At 30.6% G+C, this 26777-nt stretch overlaps 1 protein-coding gene across 3 annotated transcripts in view; it reads left to right on the forward strand.

Annotated features, from left to right (window-relative positions):
* Pdp1 (PAR bZIP family member Pdp1) overlaps nucleotides 1–26777 on the forward strand; it is a 351185-nt gene that overhangs the window by 146438 nt on the left and 177970 nt on the right. The window contains exon 1 of one of the 3 annotated variants that reach the window (XM_072540387.1): nucleotides 1936–2285. The exons of 1 other annotated variant lie outside the window; for it this stretch is intronic. In XM_072540387.1, the coding sequence (XP_072396488.1) occupies nucleotides 2081–2285 (205 nt within the window). In that variant the 5' untranslated portion in view covers nucleotides 1936–2080. Of the gene's footprint in view, nucleotides 1–1935; nucleotides 2286–26777 lie in introns of those variants that run through there. One more of the 3 variants, XM_072540388.1, reaches the window with a different exon arrangement.

The raw sequence follows: 26777 nt of genomic DNA on the forward strand, positions 1-26777 counted from the left end.
TTGTATTCCGGATCGGTGGTTCCTATTCGCAAAAATGACATTTATGAAGTTAATTTTAGCCCTAAAGTTAAAAGTTCGTTTTCTATTATCTTATATAATATGTATTAATATTAGGAGCCCTTCACTTGAAGTAATTAGTCTAATTGAATTTTTATATTGTTTACGGTTTTATGTTGTTTAGTCTATTAGAGAATAAAAAACTATTACTTGTAGTTTTAATTGATAGATTAGTTCTTGTTGTTTACTAGCTACAGCTGAGTAAGATAAAGGTGGTTGTAAAGTAAATTGAGATAATTCATCGTTATTTTCAGTAACATCAAATTCCATTTTTAATCACCATTGGATTATCCTAAATACGTACCTGGTCCGCTTCAGGTTTTGTTAATTACCTTTGATGACAAAAAGTAGTGTTGATAAATGTGGTATAATTTATGTACTGTTTCTAAGATACTGTGATCACGGATTACTTTATTAATAATAAAATATGTACTCCCAGATCTTATTTCTTCAATGCACAATGAACTAACACTATAATACTGTACGATAGTGCAGGGCAAAAAAAGATTGTTATTACTCTGTTAATTTCACAATTTGTCAGGATTGATCAAAATAGCGTCTATGCTTATTCGATATCGGCGCCGGACTTCCTTATTTAAATTAATACCCTGATTGTGGTACACCGTTGAATTTGGGATAAAAAACCCTTTTATCTGATCTAACCTTGACTACCTTGATATATTAATTTTTCCAATGTAATGACGTCACAGCGCCCGTGATGACGTCACCGATCTGATGTATACATTAATTGATAGTATTGATCCAATTGATATTTCCCAAAGTTCAAATAAAAATATTCATTACTTTTTGAATTGTAGGCTTTTAATAACATCTTTGAACACCCTGTACATATATATATATATATATATATATATATATATATATATATAATATATATATAATATATATATATATATAATATATATATATATATATATAATATATATATAATATATATATATATATATAATATATATATATATTATATATATATATATATATATATATATATATATATATATATATATATATATATATATATATATGAGGAAAGGAAGTCAAAGATATTAAGGGGAAAAGAGATACAAGCCTTAATAATATCCTAGAGAATAACCAAGGGTACATCAAATTTGCAATCTATAATAATTATTGTTAAACATGTAATAACTAAACAGTAAATTACTACGGAAAGGAAAACCGTAGTGGAATAATTAAGTTATTGACAAAAATTTATAAAACACCGATATCAATAAAACGGACCACAAGAAAAAAGAAAAACTGGAAAATATAAAGACAACTTAAAAAGATGCAGAAGATGTCATGTTAATTATTATACACAATAAATTGGAAAATGAGAGGAGCGAACAAAAAACTTATAGGCAGTAGATGAAGTGGAAAAAGTTCTAAAAAAAAGGAAAATATTTAAAATGTTGTCATTAAACTTTACGACAGATTTTAAATAAGCATATCGTGTAAATTCTAGCTATACATAATTTTCAAATATTGATACTAATCCTCAAGAAATATTTTAAGCTATACTAGTATTTTTGCTTTTATATCGTATTTGTTAGATAATATTATAGGATGCTGTTTAGCTAAAAACGGTTTAAATCAGCAAACTGTCCATCAATTTTCAAATTGCCAATGAAATGTCCTTGCGTCTATAAAATATCTTGCACAAATATCCGTGAACAATGCTCTTAGCCAACCATCCGAGGAAAAAGAACAATAACGAAACAATACTTAAAATCCATAACAAAACAGCGACGATGTTAGGCGACCGCCGATAGTTTCCGGCATTTGCGAAACCGAGAGTGTTTTGCTGCCCCCCTCCGGTACCCATTCACTTCCATCGTTAGCACTGCCGCATCTGATGTTCGTCCAGTTACTCTGTTTTCGTACTGTAAAGAACCGCTCTGTGGCCGTGTTGTGTAAAATAGTGTATAGTCGTACCGAGAGTGATAAAATTTTTTAGTGTAAGGGTGTGAAATAAAAACGGGACTCGGATTAGCATGTGCCAGGCATGAGTTTTGTTATCACGACGAAGGAAATGGAATACCAACTACCCGCCCCCCCGATCAGTACTACAACTCCAGCGCCCCTGGGCCACCAAGTGCCGGTCGGGGTGATGCAGGGAACTTTGACGCACGTCCAAACGACCCAGCAGGACGAATCGCACAGGTGGACGCAGTACCAGCAGCTGTGGAGGCAGCATGTTTACATGAACGGTACAGTGGTGCAGTTTTTTTCCGGTGGCGGAATTTCTATTTACTTCCTGAAATAAAATTGTGTTGAAAGTGAAAGTTTCGCTATTGGTTTCCTCGTTACCTACGGCTAATCAAGTAGTTACAGCCTGCTATACTAATCCCGCACTATTACGCTTATATTTTGAGTTTCATCTATTCTTAAGGAAAAAACAGCCGATTTTATAATCTCTTGTTATTTCCGTTTACCTGTTTTCCGTAAAAGTATAATACGGTTATATAGTGAAGAGACTACTTATGGAATACATATAGGGGGATATTTTAGAAAACTTATCTAAAGAGTTTACTTAGCGACTGACATTTTTTTTTGTAAACAGTTCTTTGTTTAAATCCACTTTTTCTTAAATTTGTTTATTTGCCCATTATCTAAATCCACCCATATTTTAAAAATCTGCTTTTTATAATAGCGTCTGTTAGGTCCCATTGGTTATTCACGGAATTTCCGAAAGAAGTTTTAATTATTCCTTTACGTTATTTTTAACATACATTTGGATTACTGCCTATATTTTCCAATTGTCTTTGGATTAAAGTTATACGATGTGGTAAAAAAAGTAGCTTGGTGGTAGCTTTAGGGCTACCCCTAAATATGATCTTTTTTATCTGTATAGGAAGTGTAGAGGGATTATTTCTATTTATTGAGATTTCTGTAACTGTATGGTAAAAATATGTTATTATAATCTATCTTTGAATTGAAGTTATACGATGTGGTAAAAAAAGTAGCTTGGTGGTAGCTTTAGGGCTACCCCTAAATATGATCTTTTTTTTTCTGTATAGGAAGTACAGGGATTATTTCTATTTATTGAGATTTCTGTAACTGTATGATAAAAATCTGTTATAATAATCTATCCTAATTATGACAAAATACACCCTTGTTGAACATCCTTGTTTAATAATATTTATATGTTCAATATTCCCTCCAAGGTTGATTCTTTTTCTTAGTTCAATACTATGATTTGAAGTAATGATTTTTGTATGTAAAGCTACAAAAATATTTTATTCTAATAAATAAACTAAAATATAATGATTTTAACATCATCGCATTTGAGTGTTATTCACTGCAAGAATTATATTTCTTTTTTGCGTTTCTCCATATTTTTATATAGTTGTATCTGTTTTTTCTGCAAATGTACCTATATCTATATTGGTTTTTGAGAGTTCTTTATTTTCCTTTTGGAAATATATACTTTCCACTTTGATTCAACGTCTGTTAGCCTTTCAGCTGTTTTTTGTTAATTAGTGTAGAATTTTTACTATACAATTTTTATACGATTATTAGTATAAGATCTCAGTTCTTATTCGCTTCTCAATGTACATTTGCGGTATTTGGTCTTAGCGTATTTAGTGAATGTTAACCTCTTCATCTTAGGAAAAATAATTTGCACGATAAATGGATGAAATAGTTGTAATTAATATATGTAAATGATTTAGGTGGTCCTCGTTAGCTATATGAAATATATTTATTTAACATTTTTATTCACCAACACTATTTACAAATTTTTTCTCTTTTTTTCAAGTTTTAATTCATACAATTAGTTTAACCATCATGTCAATAGTAGTATGAATGTAGATTATATTATATATCCTTGGTTTTGTCTTCTTTTAACTATGAGTAATATGTTATTATTATACCAGGCATTTTCAATAATATTCACACAGCCACATTGCAAAATGCATATTATCAAAAGTACATTAAAAATGTATTTAGTGAGAGATTTTCTTAAAACTTTCCTACAACAGTGCTGATCCAGAATATGTCTTATTTTCGTTAAGTTCCTTAATTTAAGTATGATTAAAGTTAAAAATAGCAAAAATGATTCATTTTTCGAAATATATACAAATTAAATTTAAAAAAGTGCATTTTCTGGTTAACTTGAGGACGCTGATTATGAATCTGCATCTGTGGTCCTGCTTCTAGGTACACGGATATTAACACTCAAAAATCAGCTTTGAACTTTTAAAAGTAATCTGACTTCCACTTGCTGCGGAGCGGGGATAATATAAATATCAAGTGCAATCTGGACTAAAAATGCATGATGCAAACCTACTGTCATCTAACCCAACCTAATCTAAACTAACTTAACCTATGTAACCTAACTCAACTAAGCCTTATAAAACTTCACCTACTCACCATTTCATGTTCACTTTGCTTGCACGCACTATGATTTCAGTATTTTTGTCACCCATCAAGTTTGATTATCGATATATATATATATATATATATATATATATATATATATATATATATATATATATATATATATATATATTATATATTATATATTATATATATATATATATATATATGTATATATGTATATATATATATAATATATATATATATAATATATATATATTATATATATATATATAATATATATATATATTATATATATAATATATATACATATATATATATATATAATATTAATATAACATATTAATATATTATATATAAATTATATAATTTATTGAACCTAAACCCAAGAAAAACTAATTTTATATTAAATATAGTACGGTTCAAGAAACTCAAAACTATAACTAACTATAACTAAAATTACTAATATATATATATATATATAAATATATATATATATATATATATATATATATATATATATATATATATATATATATATATATGTATATATTAGATACCTTGGACCCAAATCACAGATTGTAAATTGGTAATACCCTTTTTTGAAGTTTAATAATACGAGTAGTAGTAATAAGCCTTTCTTAAATTTTTTTGCTATTTTTTTAACTTTTACCCGCATGTCAACTATTGTCAACAGCCAGTACAGTTATGGAGTTAGCATGTATTTGGTCGAAAACCGTAGATTCAGAGCAACGAATAGACAACAAAGAAGGTTATGGGTGGACCTATAGTCTGTATAGAAATTACCCCCCAAATTTTTTTTAACTATTTGCGAATGAGTCTAACATTTTTTGATAAACTGTTAACTTTATTAAAAGTATACTTATCGCCATGTGAAAATTCAGTAAGGGTTGGGATTTCACAAGTAGAAATACTCGTTATAACAATAAGGTATTTATGTAGGTATATTAACTTTTTATATAGTCAAATATCTTTAAATTTACAGGAAATATGTATATATATATATATATTCCATTTCATATATTCCATATATAAAATTCCATTGAGTATTTATAATAATTATTTGTATATGTCTGAGAACTCAGAGTGTTGATGTCGTATGTGTACCTGACCTAAAAAAATATGTGATAGCATTTTATATGTAAAAATCTGTTGTATTGTATCTTATTTTTCTTCTATTGTCTTCTATTGTGCTATTTTCACTAGCAAATATGTCCACCAGCTCGTGTCAGGCAGATTTTTTTAAAACTCTCTTCTTGTATTCGTCATGTTCGTATAAATAAATAAAATTTAATAAAAGGTAAAGGTTTTATCCAGTAGGTACCTAAAAAAATATCCATCAGTATAGCGGAAAACCCCACCGTCCTCTATAAAAAATACCAAACTTTGATAACCAATACTTAGAAATAATATGTTTTCTACTATGTTTTTAAATAGAATATTAAAGGTCTTTTAAATACATGCATGAAAATATTTTTGAAATTAAAGAATTAAAACAATTCATTTTACTCACCTTTGATCAGCTATGCTTGGAAACTATAAACCCTATGCTATAAACAGTATCTCAAGTAACCTCCAAAATTCTACAGCAAACACAGGATTTACACAACGACTGTTATGATTTTTTTAATAATGTGGTTTTTCACTTATAAAATAGTACGTGCCATATCTTAACAAGTAACAGTATAACTAAATTACAGGCATTTGTAAAGTGTACGTTTTAAAGGACGGTGGCATTCTTAGGGTTAAAAAAGTTTCAAGAACGTGCTTCATTACAAGAAAAACAAGCATTATTTTGAAGCTTGCGATGTTGTTTTTTGGGTACTTTAAAAAGTTAGCTCGGGAAAGTAGTTCAACAGGAGTGAAAAGCATACATATATATCCGTGTCGTATACTGTACTATATATTTATCATACTTGAAAAGTTATTAGTTATTTCATAAATAAAGAACGTAGTTAATATAACTAGAAAATATATTTGATATGTACACAATACAACGTTTGCTGCATTATCCAGATCCACAGGAGTAAAGGAATAAGCGATTCTGTGTATTATATCGTTTCTTGTAAATATTTAACATAAAAACTTATATTATTTTTTTTTACATGTTCATATATGTTTTATAAATAATATCCATACCACATTGTTACAGCAAAATGCATGGTTAGCTACTAAAAACCGAAAATATTTAAAACTTTAAAAAACTATTCCTTGGTCTATAATTTTCTTCGATTTTTTCTTTTCCGCTTTTTTGAATATTTCCTTTTAATGTTTAATAATTTGGTACTACTGATCTCATCCATGTTTTCACATCGTTTCTGTATTTATATTTTTGATGTTTATTAACTGTTATATTAAGTTTGTTATTAGCTTATTAGAATTGCTTCTGGTTATGGACTATCTCTCACTTACCTTGACCTTTAGGATTTATCTATTATTGCTTATTTCAGTTTCATCTTTAATATAATTGATTGGTTATTTTCATATTTGAATATTATACAGGGTATTTCACATAAGTCGCACGTTAGACTTATCTCTGAAAATAATCGGATTCAAAATCTGAAAATTTGTACTTCGCGTAATTGCAACAGATCTGCTCGTACATATTTAAAATATTTATTGCTCGCTGTCTACATTGTTGTTTTTAAAGAAACACCCTATGTATTAATATATTGTACATATCATGCATATTTTGGACCGATTTTTTGAGTTATTCACCTTTTTAAAAAAAAATTATATACAAATAATACATTATTATAGTTGTCTAGTAGAAGGTAGGGTTTAAGCGAGAATTAGGACATATTTCTACTCAATAAAGTCTATATTTATTCGGATTTACCAAATTACTGTAAAATTGATTAGTGTTCTTGAACTTAAGGCACAGCAAGAGCACTTTTTTCAGAACCCAAGCCACTTTATGTTTAATAGTAACCCAAACAATAGATAATGTATACAATACTTTTATAATACACCAACTTAACCCTAATAAGTATTAAATAACAATATACGGGGTGGCGGCTTTAGACCATTAAATCGGTCAGTATTACTGAAAGTGATTTCGATTTATATATTTCATGCACATAGGTTAGTTAACATTATCTTAAGTAGCAATTTTTCAGATTACTAATAAACCAATATTATTTTTAGAAATAATTATTTACGAAGTTTATTGAAGTGTATATTTGTCATAAATATTTATATTTTACGATAAAAATAACATCAAATATTACTAAAAAAAAAATAGATGGTTATTTAATAATCTATTTATTTAAATAATGCATAATGTAAGCAAAAAGTACATAGAAATTAAAAAAAGGAAAGTCTAAATCCATAAACAAGAACCAGAGATACCTACATCTAACAGCTCTTTCGCCATCCATCGCTTCCGAGAGTTTCAAATCCAGCCGATTTTAACGGCAACATTCTGAAGATTTGTCCAAACTTAAAGAAAAAATAATTTTCCTGCAGGCAATGGTTAAAAAGTTATTCTAAATGTTTTTAAGCAAAAAATCTACATGTTTTGCAAAATGTTTTTGCGATATTTAAAATTGTTTTTCTTTATTTTTGTTAGAATAGATTAATATAATAAACCTTGTTCTTTCATAAGCTACTCGTAGAATTACTGTAACTTCATTATTTTCTGACTTATATTGTTGAAAAAAAAAAATAGTTTGGGATAAATAAATAAATTACTAAATAAAAACTTTTAACGTATTTGGCCGATAGACTGCTCACAAACATTGTACTTTTTTTTGCATATTTCTCTGAACTATACTAACTAGAGTCGACGTTGACTGACTGGTTATATCTAGTTCGCGCAAAAAACATAAAATTTAACGTATTTGCAATTAAAATTGTGGTTAATATCCATTTAATACAGTAAATAACATAGAAATGACAAAGAAAATAGTTTAAGAACAGGCGAAGAATATTGAGAAACTACATAGAAGAAAGAAAATGTCATGAAGACCAAGAAAAAGAGACTAAGTGACAAACGAATAGAGTAAACTATGAGCAAGATAAAAATAATTTATAAAAAAATAATATTATAACTGACATAAAATTTTTGAATACAAGGACAACAAAATGGACTTTGACGGATACACTTCTCAAGAAACTGGAAGCCTTTGAAATCTGGGTGTATCGGAGAATCCTACGAATAAGTTTAAAAAATGGCAAACTTGAATATTTTGGCCATTTTATTCCCCACCCAGAGAGATATAATATACTCCATTTAATAATATAAGGCAAGGTAGACGGAAGAAGAGGGCCAGGTCGAAGAAGGACGTCATGGCTTTGAAACCTGAGAGATTGGTTTAACAAATCCTCTGCATCTCTCTTCCGAGCTGCCGTCAACAAAATTACTATAGCCAATTTTATAGCCAACGCTCAATAATCGAGCTCGGCACATGAAGAAAGAATTAATAGTTTAAAAATATTGAGGACACTATAGAACAGCAGGAAGATAAAACGTGAAATCAGAAAGATACGTGAAAGGGAAAGCAGAATAAGACGAACAGAGATATAGATAATCTAAAAAAATTAGATAAATAAAAAAGAGGTGCAGTAGGCGGTAGCGTAGACTAGCGCAAAGCTTCATGTTTTCTGTATGTTTAAAATTTAAATAATATGTTTAAAATTAAATAAAATAATTTTCTCGTCACGTAAATGGACTCTTCCAATTGTTTACTGCAGCTACTATTTCGTAAAAAGCCATATTTAAGATGTGCTGATTTAGACATCTCTTCCAAAGTAAAAATGTGAAAGTTTAACTTAACACAAAATTATTTGAAAACGAGAAGTGTATACAAAAAATTATGAAACATTTTAAAAATCAATATAACAAATTATAGTTAGTTTTGACATTTTGTATACCTAGCGCCCACTCCCTCGTTGGGTACACAAATGGACCTTTTCGCTGTGACTGTAAAAATATGAAAATTTTTTACTATTAACTCTTTTTATCACACTTTAATGCAATAGTGGAATTGATAATTGCAAAAATCCAACATTGTATTTATATGAAATTTAACAAGTTACTTAAATAATATATTTAACATTAAATAAAGTAATTTTATTATTTATTTATTTTTTATATTTTAAACAAATTCAATAAAGTATTATTTTTGCTCCTAACGCCATCTGTTAACGTATTAACAAAGCAGACGTTGTTTACTTATGACAAACCTGTCAAATTCAGACCAAATATTAATAATAAAATATAAATAAATATCATTTGATAATAATTTAAATATTATATAAACTAAATAATATGTTTAAAAATAATAATTGAATTTATATGAAATTATTTTAAGACGAGAACTATTATAAAAATTTAAAATAGATGATTCAGTGTTGTTATTAATCGGATGTCATTTATGACTTTTATTCAATTTTGTCAGTCGCTACGAATCGAATCTTTTAGTGACATATAATCTTTTAATGTTTTACTTCTCATTTACCCGTGACGACGCCATGTTGTTGCTCTAGTTCCATGACGCTTGCCTCAGAATTTGACTGTAGAAAAAAAAATAATACAACGCCAGTATAGAAGCTTCGCTTCAAAAACAGAAAACGCGTAAAGGGAGACACATAAAATAAATAAAGTGTGCGACAAAGTACAGGAAGAGATATACTGAGCTTAACATAAGTATACGGCAATAACTAACTAGAAAAATGGGTAATAAGAACAATAGTAACAATACCAAACAACTAATATGGTTGTGAACCTTTGGTTTTCTTCAATACTTTATACAAGTATTCGACAAATTTTATTTGACATATTGTACTGTAAATCATCTAACCTATGTAACGCAGAATTCTGTCTGTGCTAGTACATTTATTCACAATAATACGATTCCGTTTTACACAAGTTAGACTGTAGTACTGATAATGATATACCGTCGGATTTAAATAGAAATTCAGCCACGATTTTATCCCTTATGCCTTTTAGAGTATTAAAAAATAAAATCAATTTTTTCTTTTGTAAAGAGAATTGCATATGCTGCGACGGTTTTCTCCTTTATGCCATTTTTCGAATGGATAGAGGAGTATTGATTTTATTTTTAAAGAAATTGGCATAAGGGCTGCTAGTGCCTTAACGGTTTTAATTATAGCCTAAACATGTAATGTTAATATGTCAGTGTCCGTGATTTTCTGGTTCATGCCACTTGAAAGTTTGTTAGTTTTTACGATAAGGAACATCCAAAACAAGACATAACGGCAGGTCATGAAATCTAAAAGTTTTACTTTGGAAAAATCGCGAAAAATATGGAAAATTTGATTTTTAGAAATACGAACCCGGTTCAATTTTAAATTTTCTTTTCTTTTTGCTTGTCTCATATGATATTTTCAGTACACAAAAAGGATTTTAGCTGTTACAGCTTTTTTTTGGTAATTTTATTTTATCTTTTTTAATACCTTTTACGAATTAAAAAGTCCAATATGTCAAATCCTTTAAAATTTTTTAAAAGAAAGTTTCTATGCTGGAATTGTATGACTTTTTCTCTATAGTAAATAGTTGAGGCGTGCATCACGAAAATAGCGCCACGAAATACGCTATTTAATAATAGCGCCTATAGTAACGCGTTGTAAACAGTTGGAAGAGTCCATTTACATGACTATGGAGGCCGTTATATAATATGTAAAATTTTTCAATGTTACATTTACGGGTAAAATTACGTCCCAGACAAACGGACACGCAGTTTGTCTGGGACGCTAACTCCTAGCGCCACGTAGGAAAGAATTATGAACTACCAACTGACATTTCAACCTACTTAAGTCTTAATCAATCATATTTTGCTCTTAAAACGATATGGTTGATTTATTGCTAATTCGTTCTACAAATTTATTATTCAAATATCCTTACTCGGAAATTTTACATCATCAGCAATTAATGTTTTCGCAAAATTGCCAAAAATATTGGTTACTGTAATTTTAGGGTAAGATTTATTAAGCAAAAGCCCTATGTTATTTTACTTTTTTATGTTTATATGCAAGAAGTTTATTATTTTAAAAATTTATTTTTTAATTCTTTTGAAAATTTTTTGATCCTAAAATTTTGGCTGCGAATATGGTGAGACCCAAAAAATATAATACAAGATGGCATTCGATTGGATCCCCAATTTAAAATTACGGAAAACAGTATGAAACTTTGCGCTAGTCCACTTATTTCTACTTGTTCTAAATATATTTTTACTAAATTTCATATACATACAGGGTGTTTCAAAAAAAGGTAACCCCGTTTCTAGGGTAGGTAAAACACTGAAAAATAATTGCGGTTTGCTTAGTAAAAAATTTTTGTAACGCCATCCGTTTTCAAGAACTTAAACTTAAACATCATTCAATTTTACACGAAAAAGGTACTCTTAGCATTAGTAATTAAGCAAAACTCACAAGAAGAAAATTAAATTAATGACTAAGAACATAAAATAAAATTCAATTACAGTAAGTGTTCAAAATGCCCTCCGTTTTCGCGAATACACAAGTCTCTTCTTTTTTCTAAAGAGTCCATTAACCTTCTAAACGGTAAGGGATCAGCTATGATGTCATTAAATTGACGTTGAATTCTTTCTTCCAATTCTTGGCGTGAATTTACCTCTGTAGCATAGACTTTTTCCTTAATATACGACCAAACTGCGTAGTCCAAAGGGTTAAAATCGCATGACCGAGGAGGATAATGAATCGGAGCTTCTGCACCTCTACCAATCCATCAATTCGGAAAATGATTACTCAACCAATTACGACACCTTCTATCAAAGTGTGGTGGAGCTCTATCGTGCATAAAAAATAAAGATCTCCGCTCGTTTAGCGTTAAATCTTCTAATATCTCGAATAAGGAATTGTTTAAAAAATCAAGGTACATATCACCATTTAAATTTCCAGGTAGAATATGATAACCTATTAATTCGTTACCTAAAGTTGCTGTCCAAACATTAACTTTAAATGAGTGTTGGTAATGTGATACCCTTTTGACTCGTGGATTCTCATCACACCAGTAGTGTGCATTATGGGAGTTAAACATACCTTGTCGCGTAAAGGTGGCCTCGTCCGTAAAAAGAATGCATTTTAAAAAATTGGGATTGTTGGCTGTCCTTTGTTGCTATGTTTCACAAAAATCCACTCTAATTGGTAGATCATCTGGCAAGAGCTCTTGGACTTGTCTGTAATGATAAGGATGTAATTGCTGTTCTTTCAGTATCCGCAAAGTACTTGAAGAAGAAGTATTTGTTTGTCTTGCTATATTCCTTGCGCTAACTGTTGGATCTTGATCAAGTAAATTTAAAATATTATTTTCTTTATTAATTGTTCTTGTTGTTCTTGGTCTACCAGAATTTATTTTATTTGGTCTCACATTCCCAGTTTCTCGACAACGTTGTTCAACGGCTCTAAATGTTTTTTTACTTGGTAAGTTTCTTCTAGGAAACTTTTCTGCATAACGTGTCACAGCTGCACTAGAAAATCCTAAACATTCGCCTAAGGTTAATAACATGTCAGTGTATTCAATATTTGAGTACATTTTGATTTGATTTTACAAATAACAAGGTTTCAAAACTTTAATTATTGTTGATTTATCGTCATAACAATCAATAAATGTCAGATTTTTATGGCACATTTGAAGAAAATAGAGGTATACCTATTAGAACTTTATCATTACTACCAGCATCAATTATTACTTCATAATTTTCAAATCAAAATATTCCGAAAACGGTACACAGTATCGAGTTTTACCAAGAGTACCTTTTTCCTGTAAAATTGAATGATGTTTAAGTTTACTTGAAATTTTGATTAATAATTATACTCTTAAAAAAGTTATATTGACTAATACTTAGTACGATCCGTGTAACTAGCACCCTCTATGAGAATCAGATATAAAAACAAATTAATGAGATGTATCAGCTTCCAAAACATATTCGTATAAAATTTCATTACAATGTTGCCAGTAGTTTAGGCAAAATCGTAAAAAATTCGTAAATTTTTTTTTCTTCAACGCCCTGTATCTTGAAAACGGATGAGGTTACAACAATTTTTTACTAAGCAAGTTTTTTACCTACCCTAGAGACGGGGTTACCTTTTTTTGAAACACCCTGTATAGCAGTAAATTTATTTTCCCTTTAAAATTTGCAGAAAAGAATTATTACAAACATTACAAACCTGACATAATTTTATAAACGAATAAAATCTATAAATGACTTATAGTTACATTAAAGCGAGGTTAACATTTTAAGTTCAACTTTATAAAGGTTAAAACTACAAGACTTGAGCTTTAAAAGTATATTAATATTTATTTAAAGTCGGACTTCATTTTATGGATTTATCACATGCATCCTTGGTAGATTTGTCAGATTTTCATTGAAAGATTTGTTTGCCTTCTTATTGGAAAATTTTAGGAAAAAAGCCGTAATCGAAATAATATTGCAAGACAACCGGCAAAAATCCATGACCTTCATAATTTCTCTATTTATATTCACGAGTCTAACAACTTATATCAGTTTATTTTAAAAAATAAGACGTTCTATGAATATGGATTCGTTTTATTTTATATATACCGTCATCGAGAAAAATCTTTATTCTCCTAAATAGAACAAAAAATGAAAAAAATTATTCATTTAACATCAAAATCTTTATTATAAAACTTATTGAAAATGATGTTCATTTAAATGTAAACACCGTCTGGTAATAAATAAAATTAAATAAGCAATAACATTCACCACGGTTTATTGATCCGCCCACTACAAATTCTTTGTATTTTAAAATTCTTGAAGTTGTTCTTAACATAAATTAGCCATGCATTTTGGAATTGAATAGTGCTACTTGCCAATTTTTGACTGTGCCACTTGTCCCTACATGGAGGTAGCACTCGACCAGTTTTAGTGTTGCTCTATGTATGAAAACAATTTTGACATTAAATTTCTTTAATAAAAGTTTTAGTACCTACTTTAAAGAAATGACACAAAAATCGAAACAAAATATTGAAATGTCGGTTTAATATATGAAATGATACATAATATCTAAGACAAATAGATCGTTAAAAGAAGTTTGCAGAATCTTTGAATGATATTTTTGTCAACAAAAATAGTTTTGGAGGTGGAAGAAAAGAAAAAAGAAAAGCGAGTTAGAAATAAAACAAATATATTGACTCGTAAGACATACTGAAAACATGTTTGAAACACTGTGAAGAAGCGATTGAGGGCAACAACTACAACCAGTGACAAGAAAAGAGAATTTAACAAAAAAAAAGAATATAAGAATGACAATAAAAAAGAAAAAAATCAATTTAAAAAAATATCAAATAATGAATACCAGGATCAAAGAGAGAGAAATCTGGGGCTGCAGACTACATACATTCGGACATGATCCAGTGATATAGTGAGGGAGATAAAGACATAATATCGTCAAATAAAAAGCACATAATCACCAGGAAAGTTGAACTGATACATTATCAACAAGATATCTAAGTAGAAGATATAAAAAAATCTGAAAATCTAAATAACAAGAATCGATTTTATCAACATCATAATTTTAATTATATAAGATAGATAAATACAGTAAAACCTCCCCTAACCGAAATATTTGGGGGGGAGGCCGTTTCAGATAACAAGAATTTCGGTTAAAAATAAAATTGTTTTTTATAGTATTCTTGGTCAAAGTATTAAAAAAATACTATGAGGTGATTTCGTAATGTTTTCTGATAAGTAAATACAGAATAAAGTAATAAAATGAACAAGTTTAACATGCTTTTTTAAAGAAATCTATTTTCTTTTGCGTTTTTGTTTGACAACGATGTTTTGCAGCTATATCTCTTCATCGTTCATTTGCAGAACGGCATGAGTTTGCCTCATTCGCTTTTTCGACGAAACGTAAAGCAATATGAAAAGGACAAAACTTTATGCAAAAAAAAACAAAAATTAATAACCTAGTCGTGTCCCTAACTAATTAGTCCTACTGTATAAAGTTCTTACCTCTACGGCATTGAAAATCATTGAAGGCAGCGCGAGTCGGCGGTCTCGTGCTGCCTGTTGTCTGTTGGGTCGTCATCTTCTTCATCTGATACGCTCAGGTTGTCTGGATGAAGAACCATATCAACGACGTCCTGGTCGATGAATTCACTTTCTGAGTCATTGGCTGCTAACCACTCACGTATCTCTTCTTGGTTAATTTCTTCACATCACGGCAAAATTTTTTATTAAAGTTTTAATTTTTTCTGTCGTTTCTTTACCATTTTTTTCTTCAGGGTCGTCAATCAAAATCCCATCAAAAAGTTTATTCCAGCATTTGAAGATTTGATCTTGGCCCACAACTCAGCACACCAATAAACAACATGTTTCATTGTTAAAGATTTGAGAATCAACACTTTTGGATTTATTTGTCTTCTGTAATAACATATGTTTTAAGAATGCTTCTCTATAATGTCTGTTGAATGTCTCTATTACTCCCTGGTCTAACGGCTGAATTAAGCTCGTGACATTCGGTGGCAAAAATCTGACAATTGTCATTATTTTGTAGATTTTGAGGGTGAGTTGGCGCATTGTCAACAAGCAACAATGCTTTGATGGGAAGGTTTTTTGATTTTAAAAAGGATTTTACACTTGAGACGAATTCAAGTTCAAACCATTCTGAAAATAAAGTGGTCGACATCCATAAGCTTTTTTTACCTCTATAAAAAGCTGGAAGTGCTTTTTCGGCAAATACCTTTTAGAACACTTGGTTTTTTTGATTTCCCAACACACATAGGCATCAATCGTTGAGTGAAATTAATGGAACTGTTTACGTTTTGCAATAAAAATTTACTTTTTATTGACGAAATTACTGAAACTCAGCCGTTTCTGTTAAACGAGGTTTCGGTTAAAAGGTTTCGGTTAAAGGAGGTTTTACTGTAGATCATTTTAATTACCATAGGTTGCAAAAATTACAACAGGTCAGCAACTATTTAGGTACAACTATTAAAGAAATTATAAAGATAGACGAAGAAATACACCAAAAAATTGAAAAAGCTTGAAAATTAGTCAATACAACGTTCTTTGGAAAGAAAGAGATACCCAAGAAAGTAAACCTCGAGTATATAAGAAAGTAGTAAAACTCTTATTTTATCGAATTCCAATAATATATGGAAGTAAGTCTTGGATATTAACAAACAACAACAAAAGAACAATTATGCTAAAAACCTACAATACAAAAAACAGCTTTTTTTCTGAAGATTTGAATTTTTTATTTTTATACTGAAAATTACCGAGATATGATTGTTTAAAGGTTATATTCGCATGTGTTTAGAATCATCTTCAAGCCCTTTCATCGCAACCATTTTTAAAACGAAGGGCTTGAAAAAAATTGATATACACCACTTTGTAGTTTATTTTAGAAGCTACAAAGTATTGTTTGACTCACTATTCTAGCGACTGCCATGGTTTTTTTTTATTAACTTCTTCCTCTCTCGAGTTGGCTTGGTAACCATCTCCAGATGAAAAAATCATATTACCATAAGATAGATTTTGATCTTTGAGCTATTTTTAACTACTGTCAAAATTTCAAGCATATCGATGCATATAAAAAAATCCAGAGATGACTATTAATATAAATCTAGGAAATTATAAATTTATTTTAAGTTTTTAAAATTTTTGAATTTAAGTTTATATATTTATGCTAGTCACTTCACTCCAAAACGGTTAATTTGAAACCTTTTTAACTGATATTGGTTCATAACTTGCTTTTAGCAATTATTGCCAAAAACCTACCAAAATTAACAAAATTTCAACTATTTTTCATTTTTTTTTAACAATAAATTATATCGGTTTGAAATGGTCAAAAAAATGCCTGCCTTATTGCCTCTGAATGACAATAAAAATTTCAGAAAAAAATATTTTAATTTCTTTATAAGATATTCTTTATAAAAATAATAGCTCGATGAAATAATAATAAAGGTTGTACTTAGTTTTGTTTAAATTCTTCATTAGTTTGTTATAAGTTATAATACACTGATCCGCAAAAGTAACCGGACACTAAGTTTATTTTAAGTAAAACAAAAAGTATTAAAAAAACTTCAATATCACTAAATTATTTTTATTCTATGTTCAATAACAAACCATAAAATAAAAAACAAATTCGAAAATATTGCCTAATCTTTCAAATTTTTCAATTAATTCATAAAATATTACTAAAATCCAATATTTCCTCTCCTCGAGCTCGAATAACAGTTCTTATTCTTCCTGGCAGACTGGATGAAAGCAGCAATCTTGTATTGCAGTATTTGTTCCTATTAGTTTATTTTCGCCTTTTCTAACCCTGCCACAGTTTTAAAGTCGCCATAATTTTGCCTAACTACCTACTCTTCCCAAGTTTTCCAACAAATGTTCTCTATCCGGTTAAGGTCTTGACTTCTAGAAGGCGAAGCTAGTTACTGAAAACCAACATCTGTAAAGTGTTGCATTGTTATTCTGGCTATGTGCGACCGAGCATTATCCTTTAGGAGAAAATTTTCAACTACAAAATGCATATAAAGTAACACATGATCTTTCACACATACCCTAGTGTGTCATGTGCCCCTAACATAACAATATCTGTATGTGCTGCCAAAGGAATGTCGTCCAATACCATTATATCTCTACCACCAAACTGTATTCTAGGAGTTCCGCAACATTGGGCATAGAGTTATCCAGGCCGTCTTCACACTCTTTGGCGGCCCTAAGGTAAATATCTTGTAAAACGATATTAGTCTGTAAACAGAACATTTCTACCATCTTCATATTCCAATCTGCATGAGCATGACAAAATTCAAAGCGTTCAGGTGAAACTATGGTAACATGAATATCTACCAGTCTCCTAGGTAAAGCTGTAGTAGTAACGCTCTCGAAGCATTTGAAATCTAAAAAACCGATCTTCCACGGCGTTTGCTGATCCTGGTCATTCCTGTACTTTTCTTGGTCCTCTCCTTGGTCTTCTTGATTAAGAACTAGTTTCTCGAAATCTTTGTCAAACATCGTATACTGTGCTTCGCGGAATGCCAAGCATATCTGCGATATGTCAAATGGAACGCCAATCATTATGAGCAAATGCGTGCGCTATTTGATCTGGCATCATTACAAAATATTTTTTCCACAAGGAATCTAAATTCCTGTACTTGGCTCTATACCATGTATCACAAAAAATTTTATTTAAAAAATTTCCTTTATAAAAGGTATAATAATAAAAACCCTATCAGGCTACATCACATAACGTTTTCGGAATAACTATTCCATCATCAGTTCTATCTAGATGTATATGATTGATGCCACTATATATGTGGGTAAAAACCCTTTAAATGTAGTTTGATTAACTTTGAGTTAAATTTTTGATATCTAAAAACCATGATGTTCAAGTTACAAAAGGAATTGATCACATGGCAACGTAAGAATCCACTGAGGTTGCGGTTGTTTTTATAACACCTTAATTTATATATTTTTTTATTTAACTATATTTATATTAATTTACTGATAAAGCTGTCTTTATGGGTGTTGCATGCCTGTGCCGATTTATCTTACTAAAGTCTCTAGGGTACTTTCTTTTGAGCTTTCTTAATATTACGAGGGAGCTGACAGCCTGTTTATTAAGTTGTTATTGTCGGTTATCGTTTTGTTTCTGTGTTTGGTTACATATTGATATATTGTGTCGTTTATAATTGATATTTTCAAGTTCTCACGGAGGGTTTAATTTGTTATGTACCAAGGATAATCTAGCATCATCCTTAGTGTTTTACTGGTACGTTTGAAGAATTTTTATAGGTAGTAATGGTTTACCGCATCTCTATAATGCTATACTCTACGTCCAGATCGGTTTCACTATGGTTTTGTATATTATTAGTTTATTCTCCAGTGACAGTTGAGTTTTTTACCAATAATCCAATTCATTTGCTTAGTTTTTTATTTAGATTTTTAGCTCTGATATGCGATCTTCATCTTCATGTTTGGTCAAGGTGGAGACCTAGATACTAGATTTTATTCTTCACTGGGATAAAGTATGTCCGTCAAATTAAATCTTGTCCATCCAATAAAGAGCGTTCTGCTTGACTGTGTCATTTGCTTGCAAAAGGTCTAGCTCTGTGCTGGGTTTCTCCAACAGAAGGCGTATGAGTAGATATACTATTTCTTGCAGCGCGCCACATTCACATTGAATATCTAAGCCGGTAATAGTTTACATTTCTCCAGGTTTTTTAGAGGGAACATCGGAATACGTTTTGTAGCGGAAATATAACTCGCGTTATTTGTAATCTCTCTGACAAGGAAATCATTTTGTTAAAAATCTAACAAATTAAAATGTATTCAACTGTTAATTTAAATATTTCTTCAGCATTCGACGCCATTCCAATGGGTATGTTTTAAATATCCATCTCTTCTTTTTCGTCTACCGCTCTTCTGCTTATACCGCTTCTTCTCATGAGATCTTTTTTCCAGTTGTCCTGTTTTTGAATCTCCAAGATTCTGTATTTCGTGGACCTCGTAGGTGTGTGTCAATACAATTCCATTATTTTTCCATGACTTTTTCTTTTCTACAATTTTGGCTCGTACTCTTACTTGTGTTTATTTATATGTTCTTCTGGTTTCTGTTCTTCATGAATACAACATTTGCGACATTTTATTTGTTGTTATATTTCTGTATTGTGTAGCAGTTGAGTTCCAACTTGTATTTCGTCTTTTTTTTAACATATATTTTTGTTTTAGGTAAATAGTACATTATCGAATTATTCATTTTGTTTATATATTGATATGTCTTTCTTCATTGTTATTCAGTGTTCTCCATGTGTGCGTAATATTTTTTTATTATTTTTTCTTTCGGTCCCTGTATTGAAACCACTAAGAGAAATCAATTTCACTAGAACTTATTTTATTAGTATTTTGTTTAAAATCACCAAACTTCAAATATTTTTTTTGTTCTGTTTCATCACAATTCGATGGTAGATTTTTACCTATACATATTTATATTCTTTATAATATTCGTATATAAGAAACATTAACATCTTTTCCAAAAGTTGCTTTCTTTTTGTTATAGAAGTACTGGAGAATGTATGAACAAGAAAATATGTTTTTGTTCTTATTCCACTGATAGTTTTTTGGCTTATATTATAAAACGAATATATAAGTTTGTACTTATCGTGTTTTTATTGTTACGAGTTCTTTGACTATCAAATTTTATGAGTTTTACCATTCTTGTCTATAAACTAAGGATTATATCACAATCTTCAATAAAATGTTTAAGAGTGTTTTGTAACATAGTTTATCTTTAGGTAAATGTGTGGAAATGATCAATCTGATCGTTAGTTAAGTAAAGGTATGCAAATTAGATAACCACCAATAAATTGTTATTTTGTTTATTTCTTATTAATTGTTCATTTTCTTATTTTTGATGTTAGAATTATTATTCAAATATTTCTATAAACTGTGATTGATTTATACGATTTTTATTTAAAATTATTTTCTGTATTTCTTGTGTTAGAAAAAGATCCAGTAAGCAAGTAATATTGTCTTACTGACATAGACCTGTTTATCAGCAGTTATCATTTTCTCAATAATCATCTTTTAATTCTCGTAAACTTCTCTATTTTATCTTTGCATATTCTTCTTGGCCTGTCCTACTATATATTTGCAATTACACGTAAAAAACCATTTCCGTTAAGGATATATCAAGAAAAAAATGTCGGATATATCGGATTTGGATAATCGGACAAAATTTGAAAGAATCTCTCCTACACTTATGGAAAGTAAGGTACTCCTCATTTGTGGAGTACTTGGAGGCGTAGATAAAATTTATATAATCACTTGGTGATAAAATTTAATAAAAATATAAAGGTATGGTAATCCTAAGAGAAGTGACCCTGGTCCTTCAGGTTAGGTTAGACATAGGGCTGAAAACCCTATTATTAAACCTACGATAAGACTCCCTCCAATCCTTACACCTTCAGTTTTTTTCCCAAAATGTCTCTTTAAATATTAGTTGGAAGTACACATTCCTGTCTGACTCCTCTTCGAATTTCTATTTGGTTAGTCTCACTATCTTCTACCCTTACGGCCGCTTTTTTATTGTAGTATAGATTTTTAATTAAATTAATATCCTTGGGATCTAGGTGTACGTGTTCCATGCATGTATGAACTTTGTCAAACGTTTTTTAAAAATCTATATAACATATGAATACGTTTTTATTAGGTATTAGTAAGATTTAGGATTATTTTTCTTGGGTAAGGGTAAAAAAGATTTAACCATTTTTCATGAATTTGACCGTCGTGGTATATGTTATTAAATAATTTAGTTAGTCACACTAATATTTTCGTCATTCAGGATTTTTAATATTTCTACTACAATTTCATCAGGACCTGGCACTATACCACGCTTTGAGTGTTTAATTGCCTGTTTTACTAGCATTTTTTAACCTATTTTTCCTAAGATTGTTTGTAAACTAGATGTCACCTAGTCCATCCTAACTTTTTTTGACATAAAACGCCTAGTCCATCATACCTTTTTTTGATATGAAACGCCTACTCCATCAGTTCACGTCATTGTTGTGGCTACAATGCACAATACTAACTTGCACAACTTCACACATTACACAAGCTCGAACGGTTTAGTCCTCTTGAGTCTTCGCATATGGAGTTGGTTGACAAGAAGCTGAAGTACTTCATGGTTGGGATTTTTATGGAGCCTCTCTTTATGTCTCCTGGCGATTTTCTTAATGTCATTTGGAATAGATTCGATTTTAAGGTCTCTCCGTAAATCGTCATTCCGAACGTACCAAGGAGCACCTACAATATTCCTTAGTATTCGGTTCTGGAGCGTTTTTTAATTTCTATAATTGCTTTTTTTGGTACAACCCCATAATTGTAGGCCATAGGGCCACACCGGTTTCAATATCTGTTTGTAAATCAGTACTTCGTTCTGGATGCAGAGTACATATCTATCAGCAAATACTTATTTTTGTACTTTATCTTCAACTGTTCAGTTTTCTTTTTAACATGCTCCTTCCCATTTAAGTTTGACGTCCAGATTTAAACCCAGGTATTGCGCTGTTTTCTTATTAGGAACAATGCTGTTGTTTAGGATAATTGGAAGATAATTGATTTTTTTGTTAGTAAATTTAATATGAACTGATTTCCGTTTATTAAACTTTATACGCCATTTTTGAACCAGCGCACCATTCTATGCCATTAATTGCATTTTGTAGGTCCCCCAGTATAAATTTAATGTAGTGCTTCTTAACATATTTTGCGAGCAGTTCCGTTTAATCTAATACCATAAATGTCTTAATATATTGTTGCTGAATCGAATCGTATAATTACTGCTTCATCTAAATTTAACTCTTTAATTTTGTTAGCAATAAAATATGTGTGACTTTTTAAATATTTTACATAATTGACCTTGGTCAGGATGCAACTCAAGTTTTCTGAACAAAATAGGTACCTACTATAAAATTATTTTTACACATTTGACACATCTGTTGTGTTAGGCTTTTTAATTATGCGAAAAAATTATTCAAGGCTGTTGGTCAATCATTCCTAACTTAAATACAGTGTCTCAGTATTCTGTTTTCTGTTATTAGATTTGAAATATTATCAGGACACGCGAGAATGCTTCTATATTTATTTCGCATCCATTTAAACATCATTAGTACCCAACGAGTCGCGTATTTTAGTGACGAGTGATGATTCCAGTGTACCTGTAATAATTTCTTGTTTAGATATAATCGCAAAAATTATTCCACAGCAAGGTTGCTGTTTCTATTTTATAATCCTCTAATGTTTTAGTTAGATCACAATAAATTATAATGGCTTAAATATCGTTTAAAACTAAAAACGTTTTCAAATACATTTTTTGACATGTTTGATGTTTAAAATTGTCATCTCTCTAGTGATCAAACATCTTAATTTATTATTAACTTTCCAGCCAAGCAAATTTTAAAAGCCGTAATACCATGTGGGGCGAATGATCGCCCCAGTGTTCTTTATTGTATTTTTATACAAAATTATGCTTAAAATGATATAAAAGCGGTAATATTTTAAGATAATTTTGAAGACATTGTTACCAATATTTATTTCTAGAAATAATTTAAACAATATATAATATAATAATTTATAAGAAGTAATATACAAGAAATATAATTTTATTCAAACATTTTTCAATAAACAAATCAACTTTCACATTTATGACATATTTTAACTTTCTTGCTGCCTAAGTCATTACTTTCGAACATTTTCTTTGATACTACTTTTTGGCATCTTCCTTTTCTTTTTGGTTGTGGTGAATTCGGTTCTTCACGGGTTCTTTGTAAAATGTTACATTTAGTCCATACTAAATATAACATTTAACGATAATATATAACAACAATATATAATCCATCTGTTCCATGACGAGAGGGAAATGAACAAGATATAGGTGAAGAAGAACAATACCTACAAATTTTACCCTCAGAAGTAAAGTATGCCCTACAGAATGCAAATCAAGAAAAAGCACCGGGTCCTGATCAAATTCCAGTTGAACTGTTAAAAGCCTTAGATGACGGTAATATAAAGAGACTCACCCGAATTCTCAACCACATATATGTAGAGGGCAACATCCCGGAAGAATGGCTTAAATCGATATTTTTACCTCTACCAAAAAACAACAATCCCAAATCATGTAATGACTATAGATTAATAAGCCTAATGTGCCACCCTTTAAAGATTCTCTTGAAAATTGTTCAAAACCGAATTTATAAGAAATGTGAGGTGAGATAGATGAAACTCAGTTTGGCTTCAGAGGAGGCATGGGTACAAGAGAGGCATTATTTGCGTAGACGGTACTCTTGCAGAAATGTCGGGAATATAACAAGAGTGCATATGTATGCTTCATAGACTTTAGGAAGGCCTTTGACCGAGTGCAGCATATGAAGTTAATAGATGAATTAAAAAACATCAATTTACACAAAAAAGACATTGAGTTTATTAAGGCTATATACTGGAACCAGAAAGCAGTAGTAAAGGTGAACGATATAGAAACAAATAATATACTGATTGCGAGAGGGGTTAGGCAAGGATGCGTCTTGTCTTCGACGCTTTTCAACGTGTACTCACAGGTCATATTCAGAAAAGCCTTATGGGAAAGAAAAGAGGGAATAAGAATTGGTGGAGAAATCATAAACACCATGAGATTTGCAGATGACACGATAATTATGGCTGAGAGTTTAGAAGAACTACAAACTTTACTTGATGCAATAAATAGTGAATGCATTCAAATGGGACTTGACATCAACACAGATAAGATCAAATTTATGATAGTATCAAGGAGTCCAATAAATAATGAACAACTAACTCTTGGTAGACAGCAAATAGAGAGAGTGACAAAATATAAATATCTGGGAGCTTACATCAACACAGAATTAGATCCAGACCAAGAGATCAGGGTACCAATAGAAATGGCAAGGGCAGCGTTCTTAAAATTCAAGCAATTTTTCTGTGACAAAAATCTGAATACTGCGCTTAGACTGAGGTTTGTTGAATGTTACGTCTGGTCGCAACTATTGTACGGGGTAGAAATATGGACATTAAAATCGCAAATAGTTAAGAAGCTTGAAGCCTTTGTACTTTGGATATACCGGAGAATGTTGAGAATTCCATGGACTGCCAGGGTCACCAATGAGGAACTGCTGAGAAGGATGGATCGAGACAAAAAATTGTTGAGAACAATAAAAGTACGCAAGACTGCATACCTTGGACACATGCTGAGAAATGATAAATATAGTCTTCTGCAGGCCATCATGCAGGGTAGAGTCGATGGCAAAAAGGGAATAGGTAGAAAGAGGAAGTCATGGCTGTGAAATATTCGAGACTGAACAAACATGACTGTCGACGAATTATTCCACGTTGCAAAAGACAGAGAAGCTTTTAAAAATGTGGTCGCCAACCTCCGTTAATGGGGACGGCATAAGAAGGAGAAGAAGTCCATACTGCTATATGTTGTAGAAACCTGGACCATAAAGGCCAATGTGATGAACCGATTGGAGGCCTTTGAAATGTGGATATTTAGAAGACTACTTAAAATTCCCTGGACAGATCACACAACAAATGTCGAAGTATTAAATAGAATGAGCAGAGAACGAGAATTGCTGCCAATAATAAAAAGAAGAGAAACTGCTTAACTGGGTCATATATTTCGAAATTCCAAGTACCATTTTTTAAAGCTTATTATGGAAGGGAAGATAGAAGGAAAATGGGGCATCGGAAGAAAGAAATATTCATGGCTTAAAAACATAAGGGATTGGACAAACCTCGATGCCCATGCACTCTTTAGAGCCACACAAGACCGAGAGCAGTATGCCAGAATTATCGCCAACATCCACTATTTGGATAGGGCACCATAAGAAGAAGACGGGTTCTTCGACGGTGTAATGATCTTTCAGTTCTTTTAATATTTTGTTGATACTTTCTCTTGTTGTATTAATTAGACGAGATTGGATTGTTGGGTCGCTTATTTTTCTTTTTAATTGTAACGCTAAAAGCCTTTTGCGTAACCCTAACCAAAACGTCCTTCTTTTGTATAAATATTGACATTTCCATTTAGGATTGAGAATGAACTTTCATTACGAAAGCGTTTACTACTGCAATATTAATAATAAAGCACCTCTTGGATTATCTATTGAATGTGTATTCGGCAATCAACTTGTCCAGTGTATCTACGGAACCCTTTGTGGCATTCTAATGTGTTAATATATCTGTTTTTTTTTCTCTTCAGAAACTGCGGAGTGTTGGTGTTTGAAAGAACACTTTGGTTTACTTTTGGGACGTAAGATACCAATGTGATTGCAGACTGAAATAAAAAAACTGAGGAATAAATATCACGATTTTGAGTAGGCATAAACTCCGGAGGAATGTATAATTATTATTCATACCATTGGATAGCATTTTTCTTAGTCTTTTCAATGATGTATCACAAGTAGGGGTTTACAATTTAAACTTTTTTGGTTTTGGTGGGTGGGACCTAGGGGGTTGAAGGGGGTGAGTTCTCTTTCATGTCATTTTATTTCCTCTTTACTATCCTAGAAACGGTTTCAAGCATTTTTCGATGTCAGCTTTTGTTCGTGAGATATAACCCATTGTAAGTTTTAAAGTTGACACACTGTATAATAGCATTTTAGTATTCCTAATCTTATTATAATGGGCAGTTTTGGGCTACAGAGCACTTTACGCATAGTCGTAAAACCATATTTTTCTATTTCGGTACATTTTCTTTTTTTTCAGTGGTTTAATTTACTCATTGCCTCCCTACTGTGATAGATGTTGTATTTTTTTTATTTATTGGGCTGATAGTCCAATCAGCTTAACCACTTTCCTGAGATACTCCAAAACAAG

Source organism: Diabrotica undecimpunctata, chromosome 8 (assembly GCF_040954645.1).
Source record: "Diabrotica undecimpunctata isolate CICGRU chromosome 8, icDiaUnde3, whole genome shotgun sequence".
In the NCBI taxonomy this organism is placed as follows: Eukaryota; Metazoa; Arthropoda; class Insecta; order Coleoptera; family Chrysomelidae; genus Diabrotica; species Diabrotica undecimpunctata.